Source organism: Myxine glutinosa, chromosome 3, assembly GCF_964187855.1.
Source record: "Myxine glutinosa chromosome 3, kmMyxGlut1.1, whole genome shotgun sequence".
In the NCBI taxonomy this organism is placed as follows: domain Eukaryota; kingdom Metazoa; phylum Chordata; class Myxini; order Myxiniformes; family Myxinidae; genus Myxine; species Myxine glutinosa.
Window position 1 is genome coordinate 45750508 of NC_136263.1, and position 25413 is coordinate 45775920.

At 49.1% G+C, this 25413-nt stretch overlaps 1 protein-coding gene across 1 annotated transcript in view; it reads right to left on the reverse strand.

Annotated features, from left to right (window-relative positions):
* Positions 1 to 20438, reverse strand: part of LOC137417238 (astacin-like metalloendopeptidase) — a 31320-nt gene extending 10882 nt beyond the window's left edge. Inside the window, exons 1-4 of the mRNA XM_078773977.1 lie at positions 19318 to 20438; positions 19106 to 19166; positions 15581 to 15646; positions 2386 to 2426 (exon numbers count right to left, since the gene is read on the reverse strand). Coding sequence (XP_078630103.1) covers positions 2386 to 2426; positions 15581 to 15646; positions 19106 to 19166; positions 19318 to 19662 — 513 coding nt within the window. The 5' untranslated portion in view covers positions 19663 to 20438. The remainder of the gene's footprint in view (positions 1 to 2385; positions 2427 to 15580; positions 15647 to 19105; positions 19167 to 19317) is intronic.
* Between the last annotated feature and the right edge of the window lie 4975 nt (positions 20439 to 25413).

Genomic DNA, 25413 nt, shown 5'->3' on the forward strand with positions numbered 1-25413 from the left:
TCGCACTTCTCGATGGAGGCCATTTGCAATTTGCAAACAAGATGGCGGCTGTAAGTAGTGTACTGTGTTGTCATGAGCACGCCCACTACAGAGAGGAAGCAGAAATAAAGAGAGTGCGTGCTGAGACCTCAATCAGGAGAGTACCTTTACATGGTGTCGGAAGTAAAGACGAGATGTCCGGATTAAAGCTGCCAGGACACTTATCCCTTCAGGGTGAATGTCTCAAAAAACTGGCAGGTGTGGATTCGGGCCTACAAACTGTACGCATTGGCGGCAGAACCTACGATGAAAAGTGAGGATATTCAATACGCCACATTCCTACATGTGACAGGTCCAGCTGCCCAGGAGATACATGCGACAATGCCGTTTTCCTCAGAAGACCAAGACATGATAGGCCTGCTCGTTGACAAATTTCAGGCCTTGTGCGAGCCAAGCAAGAACGTGACCGCGTCCCGGTACCGGTTTAACTTCCGTGCCCAGAGGAAGGGTCAGAACTTTGATAGTGTGAAAGATGGGCTCTTTCATGTTTGGCCCATTGCTTCTTCTCTCGCATTATATGATTTTGCATCAAATTTTGTTTGAAATGTTTTTATTGTATATACTACATGATAAAGGCTTGTGAAGGAGCTGGGGCAGAATGGAAGGACACATAACAGAAGGAGGGAAGCACCAACAGTGGAGTAGAAATAAGAGTGAGATCGAGGGGTGGGGAGAAGGACACGGGGGGGTGAACAAGCTCTACACAAGCTGAATGAAACACAGGAAGAAGAGGAAGGGGAAAGTGGGAATGAAACAGAAAAAGACCAAACCAACAGACAACAAACAAACGAAATTGGATGAGAAAGGGAAAATCACAATAACCTGGGAAAGGGAGTGCTTGTGAATGAATGGGACCATTTTTGGTGGTAGTCGGAGCTCAGAGAACTATCTGTATTGAGTGCACCATTTTTGGTGGTAGTCGGAGCTCAGAGAACGATCTGTATTGAGTGCACCATTTTTGGTGGTAGTCGGAGCTCAGAGAACTATCTGTATTGAGTGCACCATTTTTGGTGGTAGTCGGAGCTCAGAGAACTATCTGTATTGAGTGCACCATTTTTGGTGGTAGTCGGAGCTCAGAGAACTATCTGGATTGAGTGCACCATTTTTGGTGGTAGTCGGAGCTCAGAGAACGATCTGTATTGAGTGCACCATTTTTGGTGGTAGTCGGAGCTCAGAGAACGATCTGTATTGAGTGCACCATTTTTGGTGGTAGTCGGAGCTCAGAGAACGATCTGTATTGAGTGCACCATTTTTGGTGGTAGTCGGAGCTCAGAGAACGATCTGTATTGGGTGCACCATTTTTGGTGGTAGTCGGAGCTCAGAGAACGATCTGTATTGGGTGCACCATTTTTGGTGGTAGTCGGAGCTCAGAGAACGATCTGTATTGAGTGCACCATTTTTGGTGGTAGTCGGAGCTCAGAGAACGATCTGTATTGAGCGCACCATTTTTGGTGGTAGTCGGAGCTCAGAGAACTATCTGGATTGAGTGCACCATTTTTGGTGGTAGTCGGAGCTCAGAGAACGATCTGTATTGAGTGCACCATTTTTGGTGGTAGTCGGAGCTCAGAGAACTATCTGTATTGAGTGCACCATTTTTGGTGGTAGTCGGAGCTCAGAGAACTATCTGGATTGAGTGCACCATTTTTGGTGGTAGTCGGAGCTCAGAGAACGATCTGTATTGAGTGCACCATTTTTGGTGGTAGTCGGAGCTCAGAGAACGATCTGTATTGAGTGCACCATTTTTGGTGGTAGTCGGAGCTCAGAGAACGATCTGTATTGAGTGCACCATTTTTGGTGGTAGTCGGAGCTCAGAGAACGATCTGTATTGAGTGCACCATTTTTGGTGGTAGTCGGAGCTCAGAGAACGATCTGTATTGAGTGCACCATTTTTGGTGGTGGTCGGAGCTCAGAGAACTATCTGGATTGAGTGCACCATTTTTGGTGGTAGTCGGAGCTCAGAGAACTATCTGTATTGAGTGCACCATTTTTGGTGGTAGTCGGAGCTCAGAGAACGATCTGTATTGAGTGCACCATTTTTGGTGGTAGTCGGAGCTCAGAGAACTATCTGGATTGAGTGCACCATTTTTGGTGGTAGTCGGAGCTCAGAGAACGATCTGTATTGAGTGCCCTATTTTCTGCTGCTATTTCGTTTGACATGACTTGCTTCTTTGTCTCTTGGATTTTAAAGGTAAGTTTTTCAGGTGGCTTTTTCTGGAAATGGAATACGATTCAGATTTGCCTTTATAAACCGAATATGCCAATTGTGGAAATGTAGCATTTCTAATTTTGTATAGCAGAGATACAAGGAATCTTATATAAATTTGTCCAAGCCATACAAAATCTTACACTGGAAAGAATATCTCCTTCAATAAGCTCATGTTCCAAATCTGGGGTGGGGAGAGAGAGGAGGATTAGAAAAAAGAGGAATGGTAGGAGATATAGGATGAGAAGGGGTGGGGAATAGGGGGAGAGAAAGAGGTAGGAGAAAGAAGAGAAAAATGGTGGGAATCAGGGGAGAAAAAAAAGAGGAAAGAGAAAGAGTCAGGTCAAAAAACAACAACAACCAACAGTCAGTCATTTAGTGAAGTCATTTGTGGTGTTTATGATTAGAATTCTGATTCATTCGGTTATTAATGTTTATACTTACCTGGGAGTTTTACAAAGTTAATATCTCCTCATAATGACGACTAAGTAACACTGGGGGTACAATTCCCAGATTTTTAGGAAAACTATTTTCTTCCGAATAAAGATGTTTTCATGAGAATCGGGGAATTTCAACAAAACTGCTATTTTAATGGTCGAGAAATGCTCCATCGGGAATATTAACCTCATCCTACTGTCAAATAAATAAAAATATGATTAATCAATCTTCTTTCGAAAGAAGCACATGATTGTGGGTGGCATCATTCGCTGGGGACACGGCATTGCCGCTGATGCAGTGCCCCCTGCAGGTTAGAGTAGTAATTTGGAATTTGTTCATGGTGTCTGCAATAGCTCGTCTAATCACAGTGGGATCTTTAACGTCCACCAACAAATGCTGGAAGACGGGACATCCATTTTGGGTAAATCCGAGGGACGGCACACACATTGATGATTCACCTTGCTGCGAAACAAAGGGATGACAGTTTATAGCTTGGTTCGGGATTTGAACCCAGGCTGGGCAACTTCGAGAGGAGTGTGCCTAACTTTAGGCGATGCGACGAGCACATTCATCAACTAGATGGTACACGTAGAATACTTACCCTGCGCAATCAACTTGGTGTGAGCCAACTCTTCTATTTTTGACCGTTTCTTTTTTTTTGATCCAATATGGCTGCCAGTGCCAGACCACGTGAGCGATGACATCATAAATTTATCTATCTATAATTCCAGTAATCTCTGTGTGTGTGTCTGTGTGTGTGTCTGTGTGTGTGTATGCGACCGCTGTTTCTCGACAACTACCGGTCCGATATACTTGAAACTTGCCAGGTATATTGCTGGGGACCCGAGGATGTGCCTTTTCAAGGTTTCATATTAATCGGAGAAGTAGTTACCGAGCTATGGCGATTTCTTTACCAAACTCCGCAAGCCGTTCGCTTTGGACCAAACCATTGCATGTAAATAGAGGGGGGGGATTGTCACCGTACTCGCAAGCCGTTCGCTTTGGACCAAACCATTTCATGTAAATAGAGGGGGGGGGGGGGGGGATTGTCACCGTACTCGCAAGCCGTTCGCTTTGGACCAAACCATTTCATGTAAATAGAGGGGGGGGATTGTCACCGTACTCACAAGCCGTCCGCTTTGGCTTTGCGAATGGACCAAACCATTTCATGTAAATAGAGGGGGGGGGGGATATAATTTTGTACGGGCATGCCCTAGTATTCTAAATAATTGTTGCATCGATCATGCTCAATAAATTTCAAACTGATCAGACAAAGAGTTGTCCCTGTCGAATTATGACATTGAAGGAACTGCGCTCCAACGCGAGTCGAAAGAATTGACGCGACCAAAGACGGAATTCGTCCGAGTTGCTTTATTGAAACAAAACAGCTCAGGTATTCTCACAAGCCCGTTTTTCGGGCAACAATATATATACACATTTATGTCGGGAAGTTTGCCCGGCAAAAGCTATACCGGGCATGCCCGGGTATCAAGGGCGAGCCTTGGAAAGGCGAGTCTGGACCTGCCCGGGCGTGTTTGGCTGCGGCCTGGCAAGTCGAGGCTGGGCGTGCCCGGGCGCTCTGGGCGAGCACTGGAAAGGTGATAGCGGGCATGCCCGGACGCTCTGGGCGAGCCCTGGAAAGGCGATAACGGGCATGCCCGGACGCTCTGGGCGTGCCCTGGAAAGGCGATAGCGGGCATGCCCGGACGCTCTGGGCGAGCCCTGGAAAGGCGATAGCGGGCATGCCCGGACGCTCTGGGCGAGCCCTGGAAAGGCGAGAGCGGGCATGCCCGGGAAAGACGAGACCGGCCGTGCCCGGGAGGTTCGGGCGTGCCCGGGAACAGTGAGTCTGGGCATGCCCGGGAGAGGCGCGTCTGGCCGTGTTCTGGCCGGTGCAAGGCGATTATGTACATCCAGCGGTAACCGCTACACACGCCCCTCCAGAATCGACCTGCACCGGCAGGGTCAATTTAAGGGGGGTCCGGATGACCCGGCCGAAGCGACCCCTGGAGGGTCGTGGGGAGGGGTCTGACGTGGTGGTGGGTGGTCGAGCGGGGGGAACTGTGGACGGGGGGCGGCCTCGCCGCGGAGGAAGGGCCAACCGTGGTGATCGGTCGACGTCCATGTGCGCCGGTTTGAGGCGGTCCACAGAAATCCGGTCCGGCCGGCCGCCGAAGTCGACGATGAAAGACTTGTCGCCCCGTCGCAGGACCGGGAAGGGCCCGTCGTACGGCGGCCGGAGTGGCCCCCGGTGCGCGTCATGATGCACAAAGACGTACTCCGCTGTGCGAAGCGCCGGGGGGGGGGGGGGTAGGACTGGGGGCCACCGTGGCGGGACGTCGGCACGGGGGCAAATCGTCAGGCGGCCTCCTGGAGGTCCGAGCGCTGGCGAGCGGCGGACCAAGGACTGGTAGCGTCAGGCACGAATTCGCCCGGGACGCGGAGTGTCTGGCCGTAGACGAGCTCGGCGGCGGACGCCTGGAGGTCTTCCTTGGGGGCCGTGCGAAGGCCCAAAAGGACCCACGGCAGCCGGTCGGCCCAACCGTCGTCCTGAAGGCCGGCCATGAGTGCGGCCTTCATGGAGCGGTGAAACCGCTCGCACAACCCATTGGCTTGGGGGTGGTAGGCCGTGGTGCGGTGCAGCGTGACCCCCAACGAACGGGCGACCGTGCCCCAAAGCTCAGACGTGAACTGTGGGCCGCGGTCGGACGAGATGTCCGCTGGTGCGCCGAAGCGCGCGACCCAGGTGGCGATGAACGCCTGCGCCACGTCGGCGGTGGTGGTTGAGGTGAGGGGCACGGCCTCCGGCCACCTGGTGGTCCTGTCCACCATGGTGAGCAGGTGGGTGAACCCCCGCGAGGGGGGCAGGGGACCCACCAGGTCCACGTGGACGTGGTCGAAACGCCGTTCAGGCACGGCGAAAGGTGCCAGCGTGGCCTGGGTGTGGCGGTGGACCTTGGCTCGCTGGCAGGCCGTGCAGGCATTGGCCCAGTCGCGGATGTTTCGTCGAAGGCCGTGCCAGACGAAACGCGCCGACACCAGCTTCTGAGAAGCTTTCCGGCCCGGGTGAGAAAGGCCGTGGATGGAGGCGAAGATGCGGCGCTGCCAGGAAACGGGCACGATGGGGCGAGGCTGGCCCTGGGAGACGTCGCAGAGCAGGACGGTGCCCGCGACGGGGATGTCGGCCAGGCGGAGGCCCGTGTCCGCCACGCGGAGTGCCTGCACCGAGGCGTCGGTGGTCTGGTCGGCCGCCATGAGCGTGAAGTCCACGCCGAGGTGGACCGCGTTCGCGCTGGCCCGCGAAAGGCAGTCGGCCACGGCGTTGTCTTTGCCGGCGACGTGCTGGATGTCCGTGGTGAACTCCGACACGGCGGAGAGGTGGCGCTGCTGGCGGGCCGACCACGGCTCCGTGACCTTAGCCATTACGTAGACCAACGGCTTGTGGTCGACGAAAGCCGTGAACGGGCGGCCCTCCAGGAGGTGTCGGAAATGGCGAACGGCCAGGAATAGCCCGAGCAGCTCGCGGTCGAACGTGCTGTAGTTTAACTCGTTCGGCCGGAGTTGCCGGCTGAAAAAAGCGAGTGGCTGCCAAACCCCGTCCACCCATTGCTCATGGACGGCGCCCACCGCGTAGTTGGAGGCGTCCGTAGTGAGGGCGATGGGCGCGTTGAGCACCGGGTGAGCCAGCAGCTTTGCGTCGGCGAGGGCCCGTTTGGCACTGGCGAAGGCCGTGTCCATGGCCGCGGACCAAACAATGTCATGCTTGGCCGGCTTGCCCCGGAGGGTCTCGTAAAGGGGCCGCATGAGCTGAGCAGCGCGGGGCACGAATCGGTGATAAAAATTCACCATGCCGAGGAACTCTTGGAGGGCCTTGATGGAACGGGGACGCGGGAACGTGGTGATGGCCTCGACCTTGGTCGGCAGCGGCACGGCCCCGGTCTTGGTGATGCGGTGGCCCAAAAAGTCAACGGTCGTCGCGCCGAAGTGGCATTTGACCAGGTTGACAATTAAGCCGTGCTCGCTGAGGCGACCGAACAGTGTTCGGAGGTGGAGGAGGTGCTCGGCGCGGGACGTGCTGGCGACGAGGATGTCGTCCAGATAGACGAAAAGAAACGGCAGGTCGCGCAGCACGCCGTCCATCAAGCGCTGGAACGCCTGGGCCGCGTTCTTGAGGCCAAACGGCATCCACAAAAATTCGAACAGGCCGAACGGCGTGATGACAGCCGTCTTCGGGACGTCGGCCGCCCGGACAGGTACCTGGTGGTAGCCCCGTATCAGGTCAATTTTCGAAAAGATGACCCGTCCCGCCAAACGGGCGGAAAAGTCCTGAATATGCGGGATCGGGTACCTGTCGGGGGTGGTAGCGTCATTGAGACGGCGGTAGTCGCCACACGGGCGCCATCCACCCCCCGGCTTTGGCACGATGTGCAGTGGCGAGGCCCACGCGCTATCGGAGCGCCGCACGATGCCGAGGTGCTCCAACGCGTCGAATTCGGCCTTTGCCACGGCGAGCTTGGCTGGGTCAAGGCGGCGGGCCCTGGCGTAGACCGGCGGGCCCGTAGTGGGTATGTGGTGCTCGATCCCGTGCCGCACCGCGACGGCCGAAAACGTCGGCCGCGTGAGGGCCGGGAATTCCACGAGCAGGCGAGCGAACTCGTTCGTTGCCGGGAGGGCGCACGCCAGTTCAGTCGGCGCGGAGCTGCTCATTGTGCACGCCAGGGAGCTGAAGGTCTCGGCGTGGACAAGGCGACGTCGTTTGACGTCGACCAGCAGCCCGTGCGCGCAGAGGAAGTCGGCGCCCAGCAAAGCCACGGGGACGCTGGCGGTAACAAAAGTCCATTGAAAGCGCTGGCTGCCGAAGCAGAGGGTGACGACGCGTGGGCCGAAAGTGCGTATGGCCGAGCCATTAGCAGCGACCAAAGAGGGGCCGCAAACTGCGTCCAGCCTGTCCTGCTCGGAGGCAGGTATGACGCTCAGTTGGGCGCCGGTGTCGCACAGGAAACGCCGTCCAGACGCTTTGTCCCGAATAAACAGCAAGTTGTCCGAGTGGCCGGCGCTCATGGCTGGGAATGAACGCCGGCCCGGCCGTTTCCCGATCTGCCGAAAGTGCACGGGGGCCGGCACATCCGAGCCTTGTGTCCGAACCTGGCGTGGTAATAACACCACGCCCGGTCAGGTGGAGGCCCCGGCCGTCGTGTCGGAAGCGGGCGGTGCGGCGTGGCGGCCGCCAGTTGCACCGGCAGTTCGGCCTCCAACCACGCAGGGCGCTCGGGCGTCGCCTCGGACGGCGGCGGGCTCCAGGTAACCGCGCCGTTGTGCTGGCCCGCCGAGGAGATCTTATCGGCTTCCCTGGCGAGGGCGCGGGAATCCGTGATCAACGTGCCAGCCAGGGCGAGGCGTACCGGGTTAGGCAGCTGACGGAGGAACAGCTCCCGGAACAGGAATGCCGGAGAGTGCTCGCCGAGCAACGAGAGCATATAGTCCATGCGCTCGGACGGGCGCGTGTCGCCGAGCTCGGGCAGGTGAAGCAGGCGCCGTGCGCGTGCTGCCGGTGAGAGGGCGAAAGCGCCGAGGAGGAGCGTCTTCAGCGCGTCGTATTTGTCAGCAGCCGGCGGGTGCTGGAGGAGGCTCAAGGTGCGGGCCGCGGTGGCGGGACCGAGCGCCGCCACAACATGGTGGAAGCGGGTGTCGTCCGCGGTGATGCCTCGCAGGGCGAACTGGGAGTCCGCCTGGGCGAACCAAACAGCCGCGTGAGTCTCCCAGAAGGTAGGCAGTTTAAGCGTCACTGCCGTATCCATGTCGGTAGGTCACCAATGAAGGAACTGCGCTCCAACGCGAGTCGAAAGAATTGACGCTGTTACGTGGTCCCCTCGGTGAATACCTGGTCTCGGTGACCCCCGGACCGTGAGAGGAACTCCGCCAGCAAGCTGTATTATATATGCGCTTTCGCCACGCAATCCATATGAATTTCACCCAGGAGACAACTGATGTTCAAGGATATATTTCCAATGGTAATGATACCATACAATTTCAATGACACAACCACGGAGATTTTCCCCGAGCAATCAACAATACACAACCATCAACAATTCCCAATTCACAAACACTTCCCTATGAGTAAGATGGCCATCTTATATATGTGTGTCCCGGTGAGTACTCACAACCCCCTTTCGGTCTCTGCTCCTCACAATGTCTCTGGGCCCCTCCTGACCAAGATACTGGCGGTTGAACGAACCCCGGGTGGACGTTTCTCCACCGGGCAGGTATCGTACCAGGCACCGTGGCTGCAGCCCCTCGTGGCCACGCGAAGCGGGTACGGTAGAGCAAGCCAAACCCCACGCCGCTTGCAAGGCGCGTTAGGCCCCAACGTGCGACCCGCACGCGTCTGTTTAGACGGTGCCGCGAACGATGCCAGACGCGGGGTCGATGCACGGCCCCACGTCAACTTGACGTCTCCACCGGGCAGGTACACGTCCCGGTAATTCCTCTCGCCAGACAGGCTTCGGAACGCCGCTTTTCCACGCAGCGCAAGGTCGATCCCACCTTTTTTCGGAGCGGGGCGAGGAAGAATACTACTCGTCCCTTTTCTTCCTCGTGTCTTTTCTCCTTCCGTTTCCGGTCACTTCCGTTTCCGGCCACTTGTTCAGAAGGGCTCCTGACCCTCCAATCACAACAACCCTTAATATACTACACACGGATAAGCAAAGACCTGAATGGTAATTCCCATACATTCACATAAATATGTAACACTCCCCCCCTTCAAGAAAGAAAGTTTGAACCCAGCGAAAACTTTCTTTGCCGGCCAATTTGGAGAAACAAACCAGATAACTCAACCCCCCCACATTATCAGTTCCCCCCGGGCACAGTTATCACTTAAAAATAAAGCAACCAAAATTTCACCACAACCCCTCCAGATTACTCACTCTGGACTAAGCACCAGCAACGACCTTGTCCCTGCCAAATCAAACTCCATCTCATGACCCTCTGAATTGGACCGTCAGTTTCTTGTGAATGAAGGTTAAGGGGTTGATCAAAGATCCAAAGTTAAGCCACTCGATAGCACTTTTTCCGGGAGGCCAAGCCGAGTATTCACTACATGGATGCCTTTAGGAACGTGGAGTTCACGGTTAGTCCGTGCAGGAAAGTTCTCTACATGGGCGCCTTGAGGAACGTGGAGTTCACGGTTAGTCCGTGCATGAAAGTTCACTACATGGACGCCTTTAGGAACGGCGTTCACGGTTAATCCGTGTAGGAATCTTGGCTCGGCGGCTCCGCCGCATTCAGTGCTTCAACTTCTCAGAACTTCCCTAATACTTAGGGTGGGACCACTTGTCCCTGTGGTCCCAGGAATAGCGGTCTCCTTCTCGGCCACTACTTTGCCAATCCTTCCTTCGGGAGCGGCCGTAACTCAGGGAGCCTCCATAATAATATTGATTGCGGCCACCACCAAAACTACCGCCCAGTTGTCCTCTCCTGTAGACCTCTCGACGTCTACGAAATGCCTTCCCTACTGTTATGGTCCGACCCTCCAAATCCTTGCCATTCCAATTCTTCTCTGCCTCTCTGGCGTCTTTTGTGCTGGCAAACGTGACAAAGCCGAACCCTCTTGACTGTTGCGTTTCCCAGTCTCTTACCAACCGCACTTCCACCAGCGGCCCATATCTGTTGAAGACAGAGGTCAGAACTTCTTCCTCTGTTTTGAAGTTCAGTCCCCCTACAAATAACTTGGCACTTTTGTCGCCATCCCGAGCTGGTGTGGCGTTATTTTCCCTGCTGGGCTCTTTACCAACCCTCAGGTTACCATAAACTTGCCCCCCGGCCAAATCATTCCCGATAACCACAGATACACCCTCTACAGGAAGCGTGGCTTGTAAACCGACGGTGACCGGTCCTGGCACCAAATCGGACTCCAAATGGATGACATGAAGGGGAGCACTAACACCACCCCCGATCCCCTGTAAACGAACACTATCCCCCGTTGCCGTCTCCTCGGACCATGGCAAAATGCCTTCAAGCATTAAAGATTGATGTGCCCCTGTGTCCCTCAATATCCTAACCGGTTTCCGGTTAGTCGAGGCTCCATCCCGTGACACAAACCCCTCTGAAATAAATGGTTGGTAACCCTTTTGATGGCGATTTCTCACAATGGCCATTGCGTTTGGAGTCGTAGTAGTCGGACTCCGCTCTGGGTCTTCGCTTTTCATGCGGTAACAACTGGACATCAAGTGTCCAGGTTTCTTGCAAAAAGCGCAAGTAGGCCCGGAGGAAAAACTCGTGGTCTGCCTCGGGCCCCCCGAACTATAAGTTTGTCTTGGGCCCGCATCCCTCTGATTTCGAACAGGTGGGGTATCATAGTTGTCCCCATAATCATCTCGAGGCCGCCGCCATGTATGGTCGTTCTCCGCACCTGCTGTTCCCCACCTCCCCTGCGGAGATCTAGGCGAGGAGTTAGGTTCGTGGACCCCTATTCGGTGGGTTAAGGCATAATCATCTGCCATGGTGGCTGCGTCCCACAACTTTGGTACTTTCTTTTCCTGCAGGTACACTTTGATGTCCTCGTGGACACACTGCTGGAATTCCTCCACCAGGATCAAGTCCCGCAATGTCTCGAAGTCTTTCCCGACTCCTTTTGACTCACACCACCGATCAAACATGTTTTCTTTCACTCTGGCAAACTCCACATTGGTCTCACTCTCCCTCTTCCTGGCATTCCTGAATTTTTGTCTGTAAGCTTCCGGAACCAACTCATAGGCTTTGAGGATGTGCTTCTTCAGTACCTCATAATCTGCACATTGGTCCATTGGTAGCGCCGAATAAATTTCCTGAGCTTTCCCCACCAGCACACTTTGCACGAGTATGGTCCAGGCCTCCTCCGGCCAGTTTAATTGTCGAGCCACTTTCTCAAAGTGTGGAAAAAATTTCGCGACTTCTTTTTCACTGAACGGTGGAACCAGCCTCACATGTCTGCCCACATCCCAGGTTTTCTGGTTAGGTGTCGACCCCGTCAGCAAGGGTGGTGCCTCTCCCCGTTCTCTCATTAACTCCAGCTCCTTGAATTTGATTTCTTGCTGAAGCTCCATGTCACGTTCCTTTAATTCCCTTTCCGCTTTTCTCTCCTCTGCTTCGAGGTCCCTTGCAGCTCTCCTCTCCTCCGCTTTTCTCCCTTCTAACCTTTCCTGGAGTTCTCATTCCACTCTCCTTTCCTCTGCTTCTGCTTTCCTTTCTTCTTCTTTTAACCTTTCCTGGAGTTCTCGTTCCACTCTCCTTTCCTCTGCTTGCTTCTCTTCTCTCCTCTCTTCTGCTTTCCTTTCCTCTTCTGCTCTTTCCTTTTCTGCTTTCCTTTCTTCTTCTGCTCTTTCCTTTTCTGCTTTCCTTTCTTCTTCTGCTCTTTCCTTTTCTGCTTTCCTTTCTTCTTCTGCTCTTTCCTTTTCTGCTTTCCTTTCTTCTTCTTTGATCCGTTCCTGGCTCCGTAATTGCAACTCCAGTTTCCGGAGCTCAACGTCTTCTGGTTCTTCGGGTAGCCACTCCCAGGCTAACTCGTCCCATGTTCCTAATCCCACCATAGATTGTATCACCGTGGCCTGCAACTCTGCCTTCCTCAAATTAGTTCGGACCTCCAAGTTAAAATGTTTGGCCAATTTCAAGAGGTCCGACTTTAGCAACGCTCGGAACTGTGCCTCACTCGGGGTTACCCCAAAGTTCTGTGCCACAAACGCCATGGTGCCTATCGTTAACACCTGTTAACCTTCACCCAAGACTTTACCCCAATTTCTCAATTTTTTTTTTACCAATTAATAATTAATTAATAAATTTTAATTAATAAAAAAATTATTATTTTATTATTTTATACAATTTTAAATCCCGGACGTAGACCCAATTGCGAAACTGCAAATCGTAATTTGGACGAGCCCCCAATTCTGTTACGTGGTCCCCTCGGTGAATACCTGGTCTCGGTGACCCCCGGACCGTGAGAGGAACTCCGCCAGCATGCTGTATTATATATGCGCTTTCGCCACGCAATCCATATGAATTTCACCCAGGAGACAACTGATGTTCAAGGATATATTTCCAATGGTAATGATACCATACAATTTCAATGACACAACCACGGAGATTTTCCCCGAGCAATCAACAATACACAACCATCAACAATTCCCAATTCACAAACACTTCCCTATGAGTAAGATGGCCATCTTATATATGTGTGTCCCGGTGAGTACTCACAACCCCCTTTCGGTCTCTGCTCCTCACAATGTCTCTGGGCCCCTCCTGACCAAGATACTGGCGGTTGAACGAACCCCGGGTGGACGTTTCTCCACCGGGCAGGTATCGTACCAGGCACCGTGGCTGCAGCCCCTCGTGGCCACGCGAAGCGGGTACGGTAGAGCAAGCCAAACCCCACGCCGCTTGCAAGGCGCGTTAGGCCCCAACGTGCGACCCGCACGCGTCTGTTTAGACGGTGCCGCGAACGATGCCAGACGCGGGGTCGATGCACGGCCCCACGTCAACTTGACGTCTCCACCGGGCAGGTACACGTCCCGGTAATTCCTCTCGCCAGACAGGCTTCGGAACGCCGCTTTTCCACGCAGCGCAAGGTCGATCCCACCTTTTTTCGGAGCGGGGCGAGGAAGAATACTACTCGTCCCTTTTCTTCCTCGTGTCTTTTCTCCTTCCGTTTCCGGTCACTTCCGTTTCCGGCCACTTGTTCAGAAGGGCTCCTGACCCTCCAATCACAACAACCCTTAATATACTACACACGGATAAGCAAAGACCTGAATGGTAATTCCCATACATTCACATAAATATGTAACAACGCGACCAAAGACGGAATTCGTCCGAGTTGCTTTATTGAAACAAAACAGCTCAGGTATTCTCACAAGCCCGTTTTTCGGGCAACAATATATATACACATTTATGTCGGGAAGTTTGCCCGGCAAAAGCTATACCGGGCATGCCCGGGTATCAAGGGCGAGCCTTGGAAAGGCGAGTCTGGACCTGCCCGGGCGTGTTTGGCTGCGGCCTGGCAAGTCGAGGCTGGGCGTGCCCGGGCGCTCTGGGCGAGCACTGGAAAGGCGATAGCGGGCATGCCCGGACGCTCTGGGCGAGCCCTGGAAAGGCGATAGCGGGCATGCCCGGACGCTCTGGGCGAGCCTTGGAAAGGCGATAGCGGGCATGCCCGGACGCTCTGGGCGAGCCCTGGAAAGGCGAGAGTGGGCATGCCCGGGAAAGACGAGACCGGGCGTGCCCGGGAGGTTCGGGCGTGCCCGGGAACAGTGAGTCCGGGCATGCCCGGGAGAGGCGCGTCTGGCCGTGTTCTGGCCGGTGCAAGGCGATTATGTACATCCAGCGGTAACCGCTACAACATCATAATTATGGCACCAATGACGTCATCGTTAACAACACCTATTCCCCATATGGAGTTATTTACAATGAGCCACGTTTCAATTTTTAAAATGCTGACACGGCACACACTTTACTTTACTGAAATGCAGACACAAATGTTATATTTTCGTCAAAAATCGTCGAAATTTTGTTTGGTCTTGTGTTAATATACCTCAGCGATTGACAAATCTGAAATTAGAATTTTATTTGAGGTCAAAATGACCCCATGATGTCGCTCCGTACTTTGCCTGCTCGTCATGTGCAGTGTGATAATTAATTCCATGCCCTTCTCTAGAAACCTCTTCTTCTTCAAACAATTAAAACTTCTAGTTTCCAGACCGTTCATCCAATCATCTTGAAATTTTTTCAGACTTGTTACACTTCATTACCTCTACTATAATATAAAGTTTTACGTCGATCAATGAAGCAGTGCAAGAGTTATAAATTTTTATAATATTATCGTTTAATTAGTTATATCTGCCAAACCACGTCACTTATCACAAATTCAAAAAGCTCATTTTAGTAGACTGATATGCTGGACACATCTGTGAAGTTTCCCCTCGAAAGGATCAAAAATGAGGGAGGAGCAGGGTTTTAAAAGTTTATGCTTGAAAATGTCATAACTCTGAAACCATGTGATGCATGACGTCATGCTCGCTGACATTTTTGTTTGCCATGGGTATGCGATTCTGCATGCAAAGTTTGGCCTCGATCTGTTCAGTCGTTTTGGAGAAAATTTGATTTTAGTGGTTTTCCAGGCTTTTTACTCAAAACAATATGGCGGCCGAACCACGTGACCTACGACGTCATTATCATTTTATTTCTGCATCAATTTATACCGAGAAGATGCTCAAGAAATTTCATCCTGATCGGATAAAGTTTTTTACTTGTCGAATTATGACGTCATAACGGCGGCACATATGACGTCATCATTCACATATGTCATTCGGCATGGAGAGTTCTTTGCAATGAGACCTGTCTCAATTATTTATGTGCAGCAGTTTTTGAGATACAGAGGTGCAAATTTTTTTGTTTTTTCCAAGATGGCGCCAGTACCACGGGGCCTGTGATGTCATAATATTCACTAAAATATTCTACAGGAGGAGGCCCTCCTATGGTAAAAACTTCATGTCAATCAGACCAATGGTTCCCGAAAAAATGCATTTTTAAAATGCAGACACGCACGCACATACGTACATACGTACGTACCCGAATGCTTAACCCTGCCTTTCTCTTCGTGAGCGCAGGGTAATTAATACATCGAAATTATTAACACTAAATCAGGTGACTTTGTAGATGAAATCACAGTCAATCCTGAACTATACATGGCCAGTCAGAGGAAAACTTAAGAAATGAAGACGTTTATGGTAAAGTGGACTTCACTTTCTGTCCTCATGTTTTATATAATTGATATATGAAAGTAAATATATATATATAATTCCAACTTCTCGCTATTTTGAGGAGCATCTGTTAATGAAGCCGCAATGGAGGATCTCCCAGCTCATCTCCACATCTCACCTGCATTGATCTTCAGGATGGCGTCAGAGGCTGTGGGGTTCGAGGAGCCAGGATTTCTGTTTGAATCTGAGAAAACAACAGGGCGAATGATTTTACAATATCTCTGATACTCTAAGATACACTATTACATTAAATACATCATACCACAGAATAATATATTGCCTGCAATCAAAAGTGGTTTAATACCAATTGAAAGGTTCATAAAAAGGGGCAACAATTTGATTCATACAGCTGCATGAAGAAGTAAATGTATTTTATTTGCCATATGTGGGACGTCCCTTTACATGAACTTTTCTAGAGCATTACTTGGTTCCTCCAAAGAACACAAAGGTAGTCCAGCATGCACACGAGATTTTTTTGAATGCCCCTTATTTTGTATTGTTTGGCATTTTCTACAAGCTATGGAACGTCCCTTCGTTTCTATACTTTGCCCCATGCTATGGAATGTCCCTTCTTTTCTCTACTTTGCCACATGGCACATACCCTTATATAAAGGGGCATTTTCTATGCGCTTGGAATTTTTCCCAAGAATGTATATTATATTTATAGATATTTAATTTGAAAGTAAAAACTATGGCACTTAGGTGTAATTTCTTTTGTAACCCATTAATTAGATGTATTGGCCGATGTATATTCCAAGTTTCAGTTAGTTTCAATGTATAGCCCTTGAGATATGAGCGCCGACACGTTTTGGGCGGACGGACGGACTGACAGACACCTACGTGAATTTGAGGATTTTCTAAATAAAACTCAAGAATGTGGAAACGGACGTTGCTGAAATTTGTACCATATTACCTGGACGCACAAAGCATTTACTTCTGAAATTTGCAGCCAATTTCGTCCAGTAGAAGCTGAGAAACGCATTTTCAGTCCCCATGTTAAAGGTGCATGCAGAGAAACGATCCCTTATATAAAGGGAGGAGCGCTTTGCACCTCCCTTGATTTATCTCTTGAGTATTAAACAAATCTATTCAATGCTCCATATTTAATTGGAAACCTCAAAATCTTTAATCAGTCTTTCGTAATCATTGCCTTGTTCTTACCAAACCTTTACATTTCAGAATTTATACGAGGTGCACAAATATGGTAGAATTGTTGATCCCCTTCTCCTCCTGCACCTTACCTTACATGCACCAGTCCAAATGATGCTCTCCTTCACCTCATGCATACATAATAAATAGATGGCCACTTATTCTGATACCAGGACCAGGCAAATTACCACATGATATTAAAACCACGGAACCAATTTGTACCATAACAAATAATTTTAATATCAAAAACCACATAAATTGCATAGATATTTTCACAACCCCGAACCAATTCAACCCTCCAGCCACAAACACTTTGAAGATGAATTTCTTGTCGAAAAAAAATCCGATAATGTTTGACGAAAATTCTTGGCAGAAAGTATAATGACTGATGGTGCAGCAGGTCAAGGGGCACAGGAAGGTATGCTTGGCCACTGAAATGCTGACGCTTTGGTCCCAATGATTATGTCTGGGTGAGCTTTAAAGAAGGTTCGTACACAGTTCATGACTGAGGTAATGGAATAGAGGTGCCATTGATCTTCTGAACACTTGCCATCAATTTGGGCTCAACCCCAAAATCACCTGATTAAACAAGCAAATCCCCAACCTCGTGCATGCATTTGATTACATTTAATGATACTCAGTATTGTTGTTTCAGTGAGTAGATATAGAAATTATTTTTAAGCGACGAAGCCTATTTTATATTTGCTATGTCCTTCCTGACATCCGTCAAAAATGTAGAAGGAGAACCTTTCAACCCCACAGTGTTGAATTCTAAAGGGTAATTCTAGTAGGTTCTAAAGGGTAATTCTAGTAGGTTCCAAAGGGTAACTATAATGGGTTTCAAAGGGTAATTCTAGTAGGTTCTAAAGGGTAATTCTAGTGGGTTCCAAAGGGTAACTATAATGGGTTTCAAAGGGTAATTCTAGTAGGTTCTAAAGGGTAATTCTAGTGGGTTCTAAAGGGTAATTCTAAAGGGTAATTCTAGTGGGTTCTAAAGTGTAATTCGAAAGGGTAATTCTAGTGGGTTCCAAAGGGTAATTCTAAAGGGTAATTCTAGTAGGTTCTAAAGGGTAATTCTAGCGAGTTCCAAAGGGTAATTCTAGTGGGTTCCAAAGGGTAATTCTAAAGATTAATTCTAGTAGGTTCTAAAGGGTAATTCTAGTGGGTTCCAAAGGGTAATTCTAAAGGGTAATTCTAGTAGGTTCTAAAGGGTAATTCTAGTGGGTGCCAAAGGGTAACTATAATGGGTTTCAAAGGGTAAGTCTAGTGGGTCTAATGGGTAATTCTAGTGGGTTCCAAAGGGTAACTATAATGGGTTCCAAAGGGTAATTCTAGCGAGTTCCAAAGGGTAAAAATCTAAAGGGTAATTCTAGTAGGTTCTAAAGGGTAATTCTAGTAGGTTCTAAAGGGTAATTCTAAAGGGTAATTCTAGTAGGTTCTAAAGGGTAATTCGAAAGGGTAATTCTAGTAGGTTCTAAAGGGTAATTCTAGCGAGTTCCAAAGGGTAATTCTAGTGGGTTCCAAAGGGTAATTCTTTAGGGCAATTCTAGTAGGTTCCAAAGGGTAATTCTAAAGGGTAATTCTAGTAGGTTCTAAAGGGTAATTCTAGCGAGTTCCAAAGGGTAATTCTAGTGGGTTCCAAAGGGTAATTCTAAAGATTAATTCTAGTAGGTTCTAAAGGGTAATTCTAGTGGGTTCCAAAGGGTAATTCTAAAGATTAATTCTAGTAGGTTCTAATGGGTAATTCTAGTGGGTGCCAAAGGGTAACTATAATGGGTTTCAAAGGGTAAGTCTAGTGGGTCTAATGGGTAATTCTAGTGGGTTCCAAAGGGTAACTATAATGGGTTCCAAAGGGTAATTCTAGCGAGTTCCAAAGGGTAAAAATCTAAAGGGTAATTCTAGTAGGTTCTAAAGGGTAATTCTAGTGGGTTCTAACGGGTAATTCTAAAGGGTAATTCTAGTAGGTTCTAAAGGGTAATTCTAGTGGGTTCTAATGGGTAATTCTAAAGGGTAATTCTAGTAGGTTCTAAAGGGTAATTCTAGTGGGTTCCAAAGGGTAACTATAATGGGTTTCAAAGGGGAATTCTAAAGAGTAATCCTAATGGGTCTAATGGGTTCTAAAGGGTAATTCTAATCGGTTCTAAAAGGTAATTCTAATGGGTTCCAAAGGGTAATTATAATGGGTTCTAAAGTGCAATTAAAATGGGTTCCCAAAGGGTAATCTAGTGGGTTCCAAAGCGTAATTCTAAAGGATTCTAAAAGGTAATTCTAAGGGGTTCTAAAGGGTAATTATAATGGGTTTCGTTGGTTTATAGGCTTCACCTATTTCATATTAGAAATGTCAAACTGAACCGCTTACTTTGGACACGGATGCGATTTTTTAAATACCACAACACGAAGATGAAGCAGAAACTGTTTTTCAATGTTACAATACTGAGTATCATTCAATAAAATGTAAAATGTGATAACTGCATCCAAGTTTCCTAAGAAATACCTCCGTTATTGGAAGAGATGCTTCCAGGAGATGGAGGGCCATACAGTTTATGTGGAGCCACCTGATGGAACAGACATCTTTGGGATTAGCTCAGCAAGTGGAGGCCAGACAATAACCAAGTAAGCAAAGGTCAACCTGGTGTCAGACAAGGCCAAAAAGTTGACTTTGGATCATGAGAAACCATTTCAAGTGTGTGATCATAGGTAACTTACCTGAATCCACACTGGAGCAACACCTGGATTGACCCTTTGGTCCAGGTTTCCCACCGTCACACTGATGTACATCAGAGAGATTACTCCAGCACCAAATAGAAGTAACCATACAACTCCCACCAACACAAGCGGCCACCCTCCTGTTGGCCACAAAGCATATTTCACAGAGCCTGAAGACCCAGGATACTTGCTGGTGGATGGAGGTTCTCCATCCCTGGAATCCGAGACATATTTGTTGACATCCCCTGCTAGGCCAAGCTTATACACGATTCCTCCAGACTCAAGGACTTCTGGCAGAGTCTGTCTCGCTTGATCAACGCTACGTCTCCGGGTTACTGACGACATGGCGTCTTCAGGGTAAATAATGATCGGATATGCAATAAAAAGGAAAAGCACAATGGAAAACCCAAATTGTATAAAACGTTGTATGAGATACACCAAGAAAAAGGTACATATGTGACAGAGAGAGGGGTTAAGGATGGGAGACTCCCAGGAATGAGTCAAGAGCTTCACGAGTATCGATCAGGTGTTGGAAACAGCTTCAGAAAATATTAAGGTACAACAAGACTCTTTCCAAGAACAACCGATCTGAGCATCGAGGGAGACTTCAGCTCCACAGGTATGCAATAACCCAAGCCCAGTGGTGTCGGGCACTGGACACATATATGGCTACAGGGGGTGGGGTTTCGTAAAATTGCGCTGGTGGAGGAGGGGGGGGGGGGGGGTAGGTTGTTTTAAAATTAACATAAGGAGGGGAGTAAGTTGTGTAAAGATTGTGAGAATGTTGAAATCTTGTCTCGAGGTGTTTTGCAATGGACTCCACCCCTTATTTTATTTGGTTTAAAACACCTGACGGTAATGCGTTCTGAAAACAACAATGAAGTATGAAGTAAATGTGTGAATTTCCTGCATCCTAATGCAATGAATAAGTAACAATAATCTAAATTCTATACAAGTTTCCCTCTTTGAAACACTCTCCCACTTTTATGCCTCATGCTATACAAACGATGCAAGATGTTCATCAAGACGTTATAACCCCCATGAAAAATTCCTAACTTTTGCTTCACTTCCAATAATGTACAGGTGGCCACAATATCTTGTTACCCGATGGAAGTTAGTATTTATCTCCAGTACAATTACGTTTTTGTGCATATTCGTTTATTACATGATATTACATAATTCCATTACACTATAAATACACGTGCCCTTTGGGGGGCAGCCTGGTGGGATAGTGGTAGAGGTGGAGCAAATAGATTTTTTGCCGTGGACAATAACCATACCCCCCACCCCAACCCCCCCTCCCCACTTGTGTACAGCAGGGGTCAATAAACCACTTGCACTGTGGCACGTGTACAGGCAAAAAACGCAAATAGTCTCTCCCAGTCTCCCTCGCAGGACATTCGATCTCTACATTGTTCACAGGCCCTTTGCCACCCTACAGAAGGTTAATCTGCATATAACAAGACCGAAAGTCTAACAGCGGGGCAGCCGGGCTTGTAAAATATTATAAACCACAAACACGTATGATTAGCTTTTTAAATAGTCGCTAATGCTGTGTATAACATTAAACAAAGAAATTTGGAGGAATCCAGACATCCGTGAGGTAAGTTTTACTTACAAAACTGAGGGAAGATCTACTGTAATCTAGATTATACCCCACAAGGGTTGCGTACGTACCGTTTTGTTGGAAGAAACGTAACGCTGATGCTTTCGATATTGATGGTAATTTTAACAATCGGAATCAATAACAACCGATTTCATTAAAAAATATATATCGGTTTTGTGGTGTTTGTTCCCCCTCCATCCCCTCCCTTACCTCAAACGGCCAGACAGCTGACTCCGCACGTGAAAAAGGTGAATGCCTCAACTCCGTGTTTGCCTCAAAATCTTGTGTCCCAAACCCATCTCTCTCTATACCGACCGTACACAGTCATACCCAGCTGCTCCTGGACTCGGTGTCCTTCTCTCCTGACAAGATGGAGAAGTTTCTGTCAATCCTCGACTCTGATTCTGCAACTGGAGCAGACGGCATCAGCCCACAGGTCCTAAAATCCTGCTCTGCCGCCCTTTCACTCCCTCTCTCTGTTCTCTTCACCCTCTCGTTTGCTCAAGGTCATCTGCCATCAGCTTGGAAATCAGCCAACATTACCGCTTTACACAAAAATGTGCAAAAACAGATCCTTGCAACTACAGACCAATCAGCCTGCTTCCAATTATCAGCAAAGCCATGGAATCCATCATTACTTCGGATATCAAATCCTTCCTCTTCTCCAATGGCTTGATCTCTGATCATCAATTTGGATTCAGACCAGGTCATTCCACTCTGGACATGTTGCTTCTGCTGTCTCAACAATGGATGGAGGTCCTCAATGCCAAACAGGAAATCAGAGCTGTCTCACTTGACATATCACATGCCTTCGATACGGTCTGGCACCCAGCTCTGCTCACCAAACTCTCCTCCTATGGTATCCTTGGAAATCTCCATGCATGGCTTGCGGACTTCCCCTCTGGTCGTAGTCAACGTGTGGCCGTGAATGGAGGTCTCTCATCTCCCCTTCCTTTTCAGGCTGGAGTTCCCCAAAGCAGTGTTCTGGGCCCTGTGCTATTTCTGGTCTTCATCAATGATCTCTCCGACTCTCTGGAAAATCCTCTCTATCTCTTTGCTGATGACTCCACTCTCTGCCACTCCATTCCTCATCCCTCAGATCGCCAGTCTGCAGCCTCCTCACTCTCTGCAGACCTGGACAAAATCACAGACTGGGCAAACAAGTGGAACATGTCTTTCAATCCTGACAAATCTCACAAATCTTACTATGTCTCTCCGAAAAGACGGTCTGGACAACCCTCCCACCTACTTTCTGGACAAATCTCTCCAAGAAGTTCTGTCACTCAAGCTTTTGGGTCTCACTATCTGCCATGATCTTTCCTGGGAAAACCACATTTTCAAGCTGGCCTCCAAAGCCAGTCGCCGACTGGGCATCCTCCGTCATGCGAAGTCCTTCCTCGGCACACCTGAGCTCCTCACCACATACAAGGCTTTCATCCGCAGCTCAATGGAATACTGGTCTCCCGTCTGGGCTGGTGCTCCTGCCTCACACCTAGCTTGTCTTCACGCTGTTGAAACGAAAGCTTTCAGAATCACTGGAATCTCCCGTGATTAAGCTAACTCCGAGGGCCTTTCACTCTCTCACCGCAGGCAGGTAGGTGGGCATTTGTCTTCTACCTACTCCTATCCGGTCTAGCTCCCCCAGCTCTATTTGTGCTCGGTCCCCCAATTATTCCGGCAGGTCGCACAAGATCTGCCAGCAACCCTCTTCTGATGAAATTGCCAAAATCTAGGCTCTCTGCTCACCTTCACTCTTTCATTCCTCTTTTCTCCCACCTCTGGAACAAACTCCCTCACTCTCTTCAATTCCACTCCTCCCTCCAGGTCTTTAAAACAGCTGTTCACCACCATCTCTTATCTTCTCCCATCCAAAATCTTGATGTTTTCTACCCCTGTTAATTCACCCCAGATCCACTTTTTTGTGTAATTCCGACTTCTTTCCTGGAAGTCCTTGCAGTGTCCATGTGTTTTATACCTCTCCCGCACCCAACTCCCTTCTCACGCCTCCTCCCCCCAATCCCTCTCCCTCCCACAGATCTTTCGATGTCCCTGCTGTCAAATGTTGTGCTTTTGTGCTTCCCCTCTCTCCTCATCTGTCTACCGCTCCCCTTATTATATGTTTTATGTGACCGTATTTTTTTTTTGTGATTAATGTTAGGTCTTACACGAGTCACGATCTTGTTTACAAAAAAAGAAAAGAAAAAAGAAAAGAAAAAGAAAAGGTCCTTTTCGACAAGAATAAAAAAACCCACTGCAGTCAAAGTGGAGACCAGTAAAGATTCACACAATTACTCATCAAAACAGATGTCCCAAACATTTGCCAACAGAAGCACAATTTATTTTGTGCTGATCTGAAGATTGCAAACTTCATTTGTCTCACGAGATGAAGGCCGTGGGTGTGGAGGTCGTGCCACAAGGATGGAGAAAATAATAGCCCAGAGCAGGTGGATGTGCAGCACAGATGTTCCTCAGGTTGACAATATCTTTATTTCCATAAGTATTGCTCATACACACCCAGGAATGTCCGACGTCTCAATAATTATACAGATCGAAAGAAGTGAAGTTGGATGCCATTGCACACTGAATGCGCTGCAGTGAAACCAAAGTTCTCTGATGAAGATATTTGCAGACCAGACCAGATTAAATAATGGTATGTAGGACTTGTTGACAGAAGTACACCTGTTTCATGAGCACACAAAAAGTTGACGTCTTGTGAAATAGAAAACCAAATGCTGCATTGGAGTCATCAGAAATCCCCCCCCCCCCCCCCCCAAAAAAAAAAAGAAGTAAAGAGTAAAGATGGAGTCATGAGGAGGAACCTGGATCGGATTCGGGGTTCAGCCGCCACCCCACCACCCTCAAACCGCGGCCAAATGAACCTTCCAGAAAAAACAAAATGCTGCAATAATTCACTAATCCGAAGACAGATGAAGAAATAGAGAAATCAAGAAGAAGCAAAAATTAGAATGAACAAAGAGAAATATGAAAAAGTAGAACGAAATGTGAAAGGAACAAAGATCCCGCACTCCGAGCCCAAGCTCCTTCCTTCAACTCCTTGCGATAACTCCTAGCCCTAGCTCCTTCCCTCAACTCCTAGCCATGACTCCTAGCCCTAGCTCCTTCCCTCAACTCCTAGCCATGACTCCTAGCCATAACTCCTAGCCATAGTTCCTTCCCTCAACTCCTAGCCCTAGCTCCTTCCCTCAACTCCTAGCCATAACTCCTAGCCATAGTTCCTTCCCTCAACTCCTAGCCATAACTCCGAGCCCTAGCTCCTTCCCTCAACTCCTAGCCATAACTCCTAGCCCTAGCTCCTTCCCTCAACTCCTAGCCATAACTCCTAGCCATAGTTCCTTCCCTCAACTCCTAGCCATAACTCCGAGCCCTAGCTCCTTCCCTCAACTCCTAGCCATGACTCCTAGCCCTAGCTCCTTCCCTCAACTCCTAGCCATGACTCCTAGCCATAACTCCTAGCCATAGTTCCTTCCCTCAACTCCTAGCCCTAGCTCCTTCCCTCAACTCCTAGCCATAACTCCTAGCCATAGTTCCTTCCCTCAACTCCTAGCCATAACTCCGAGCCCTAGCTCCTTCCCTCAACTCCTAGCCATAACTCCTAGCCCTAGCTCCTTCCCTCAACTCCTCGCCATGACTCCGAGCCCTAGCTCATTCCCTCAACTCCTCGCCATGACTCCGAGCCCTAGCTCCTTCCCTCAACTCCGAGCCCTAGCTCCTTCCCTCAACTCCTAGCCATGACTCCTAGCCCTAGCTCCTTCCCTCAACTCCTAGCTATAACTCCGAGCCCTAGCTCCTTCCCTCAACTCCTAGCCATGACTCCTAGCCCTAGCTCCTTCCCTCAACTCCTAGCCATGACTCCGAGCTCTCGCTCTTTCCCTCTACTCCGAGCCATGACTCCTAGCCCTAGCTCCTTCCCTCAACTCCGAGCCCTAGCTCCTTCCCTCAACTCCTAGCCATGACTCCGAGCTCCCGCTCTTTCCCTCAACTCCGAGCCCTAACTCCTAGCCATAACCATAACCCTTATGTGATCTGTAGGCTGATCATAGACTTCTCAATTTTCCCTCCACTTCCAACTAAGTTTTGAAGCAAAATGTAAGGAGTGTCCACCTTTGATGGGCTGGCAGGATAGCTTTACAGGTATGGTACGACTGGTACGTGTACTTGTTTTGCAGCTGTCTGGCCTATCCCGAGGACTCAACTGTCAGCATTGGTTGATGATGGATGGACCGGCACTTTCGCCAAAAATTTTAAAATATCTGCCCTGACTGCCAAGAAGGCAATGGCAAACCACCCATCATAATCCTTGCTGTGAGAGTACATCGGCAGCACCTCCACCATTGTATAAGAACATGGTACATTGATGATGACAGACTCAACCTCCTGAAATATTTTATATCTATTTATAGGATGCAATATTTAATATCAAAACAAAACGTTACTTTCAAAGTCCAATTTTCAAATTGTAAATAGACTTT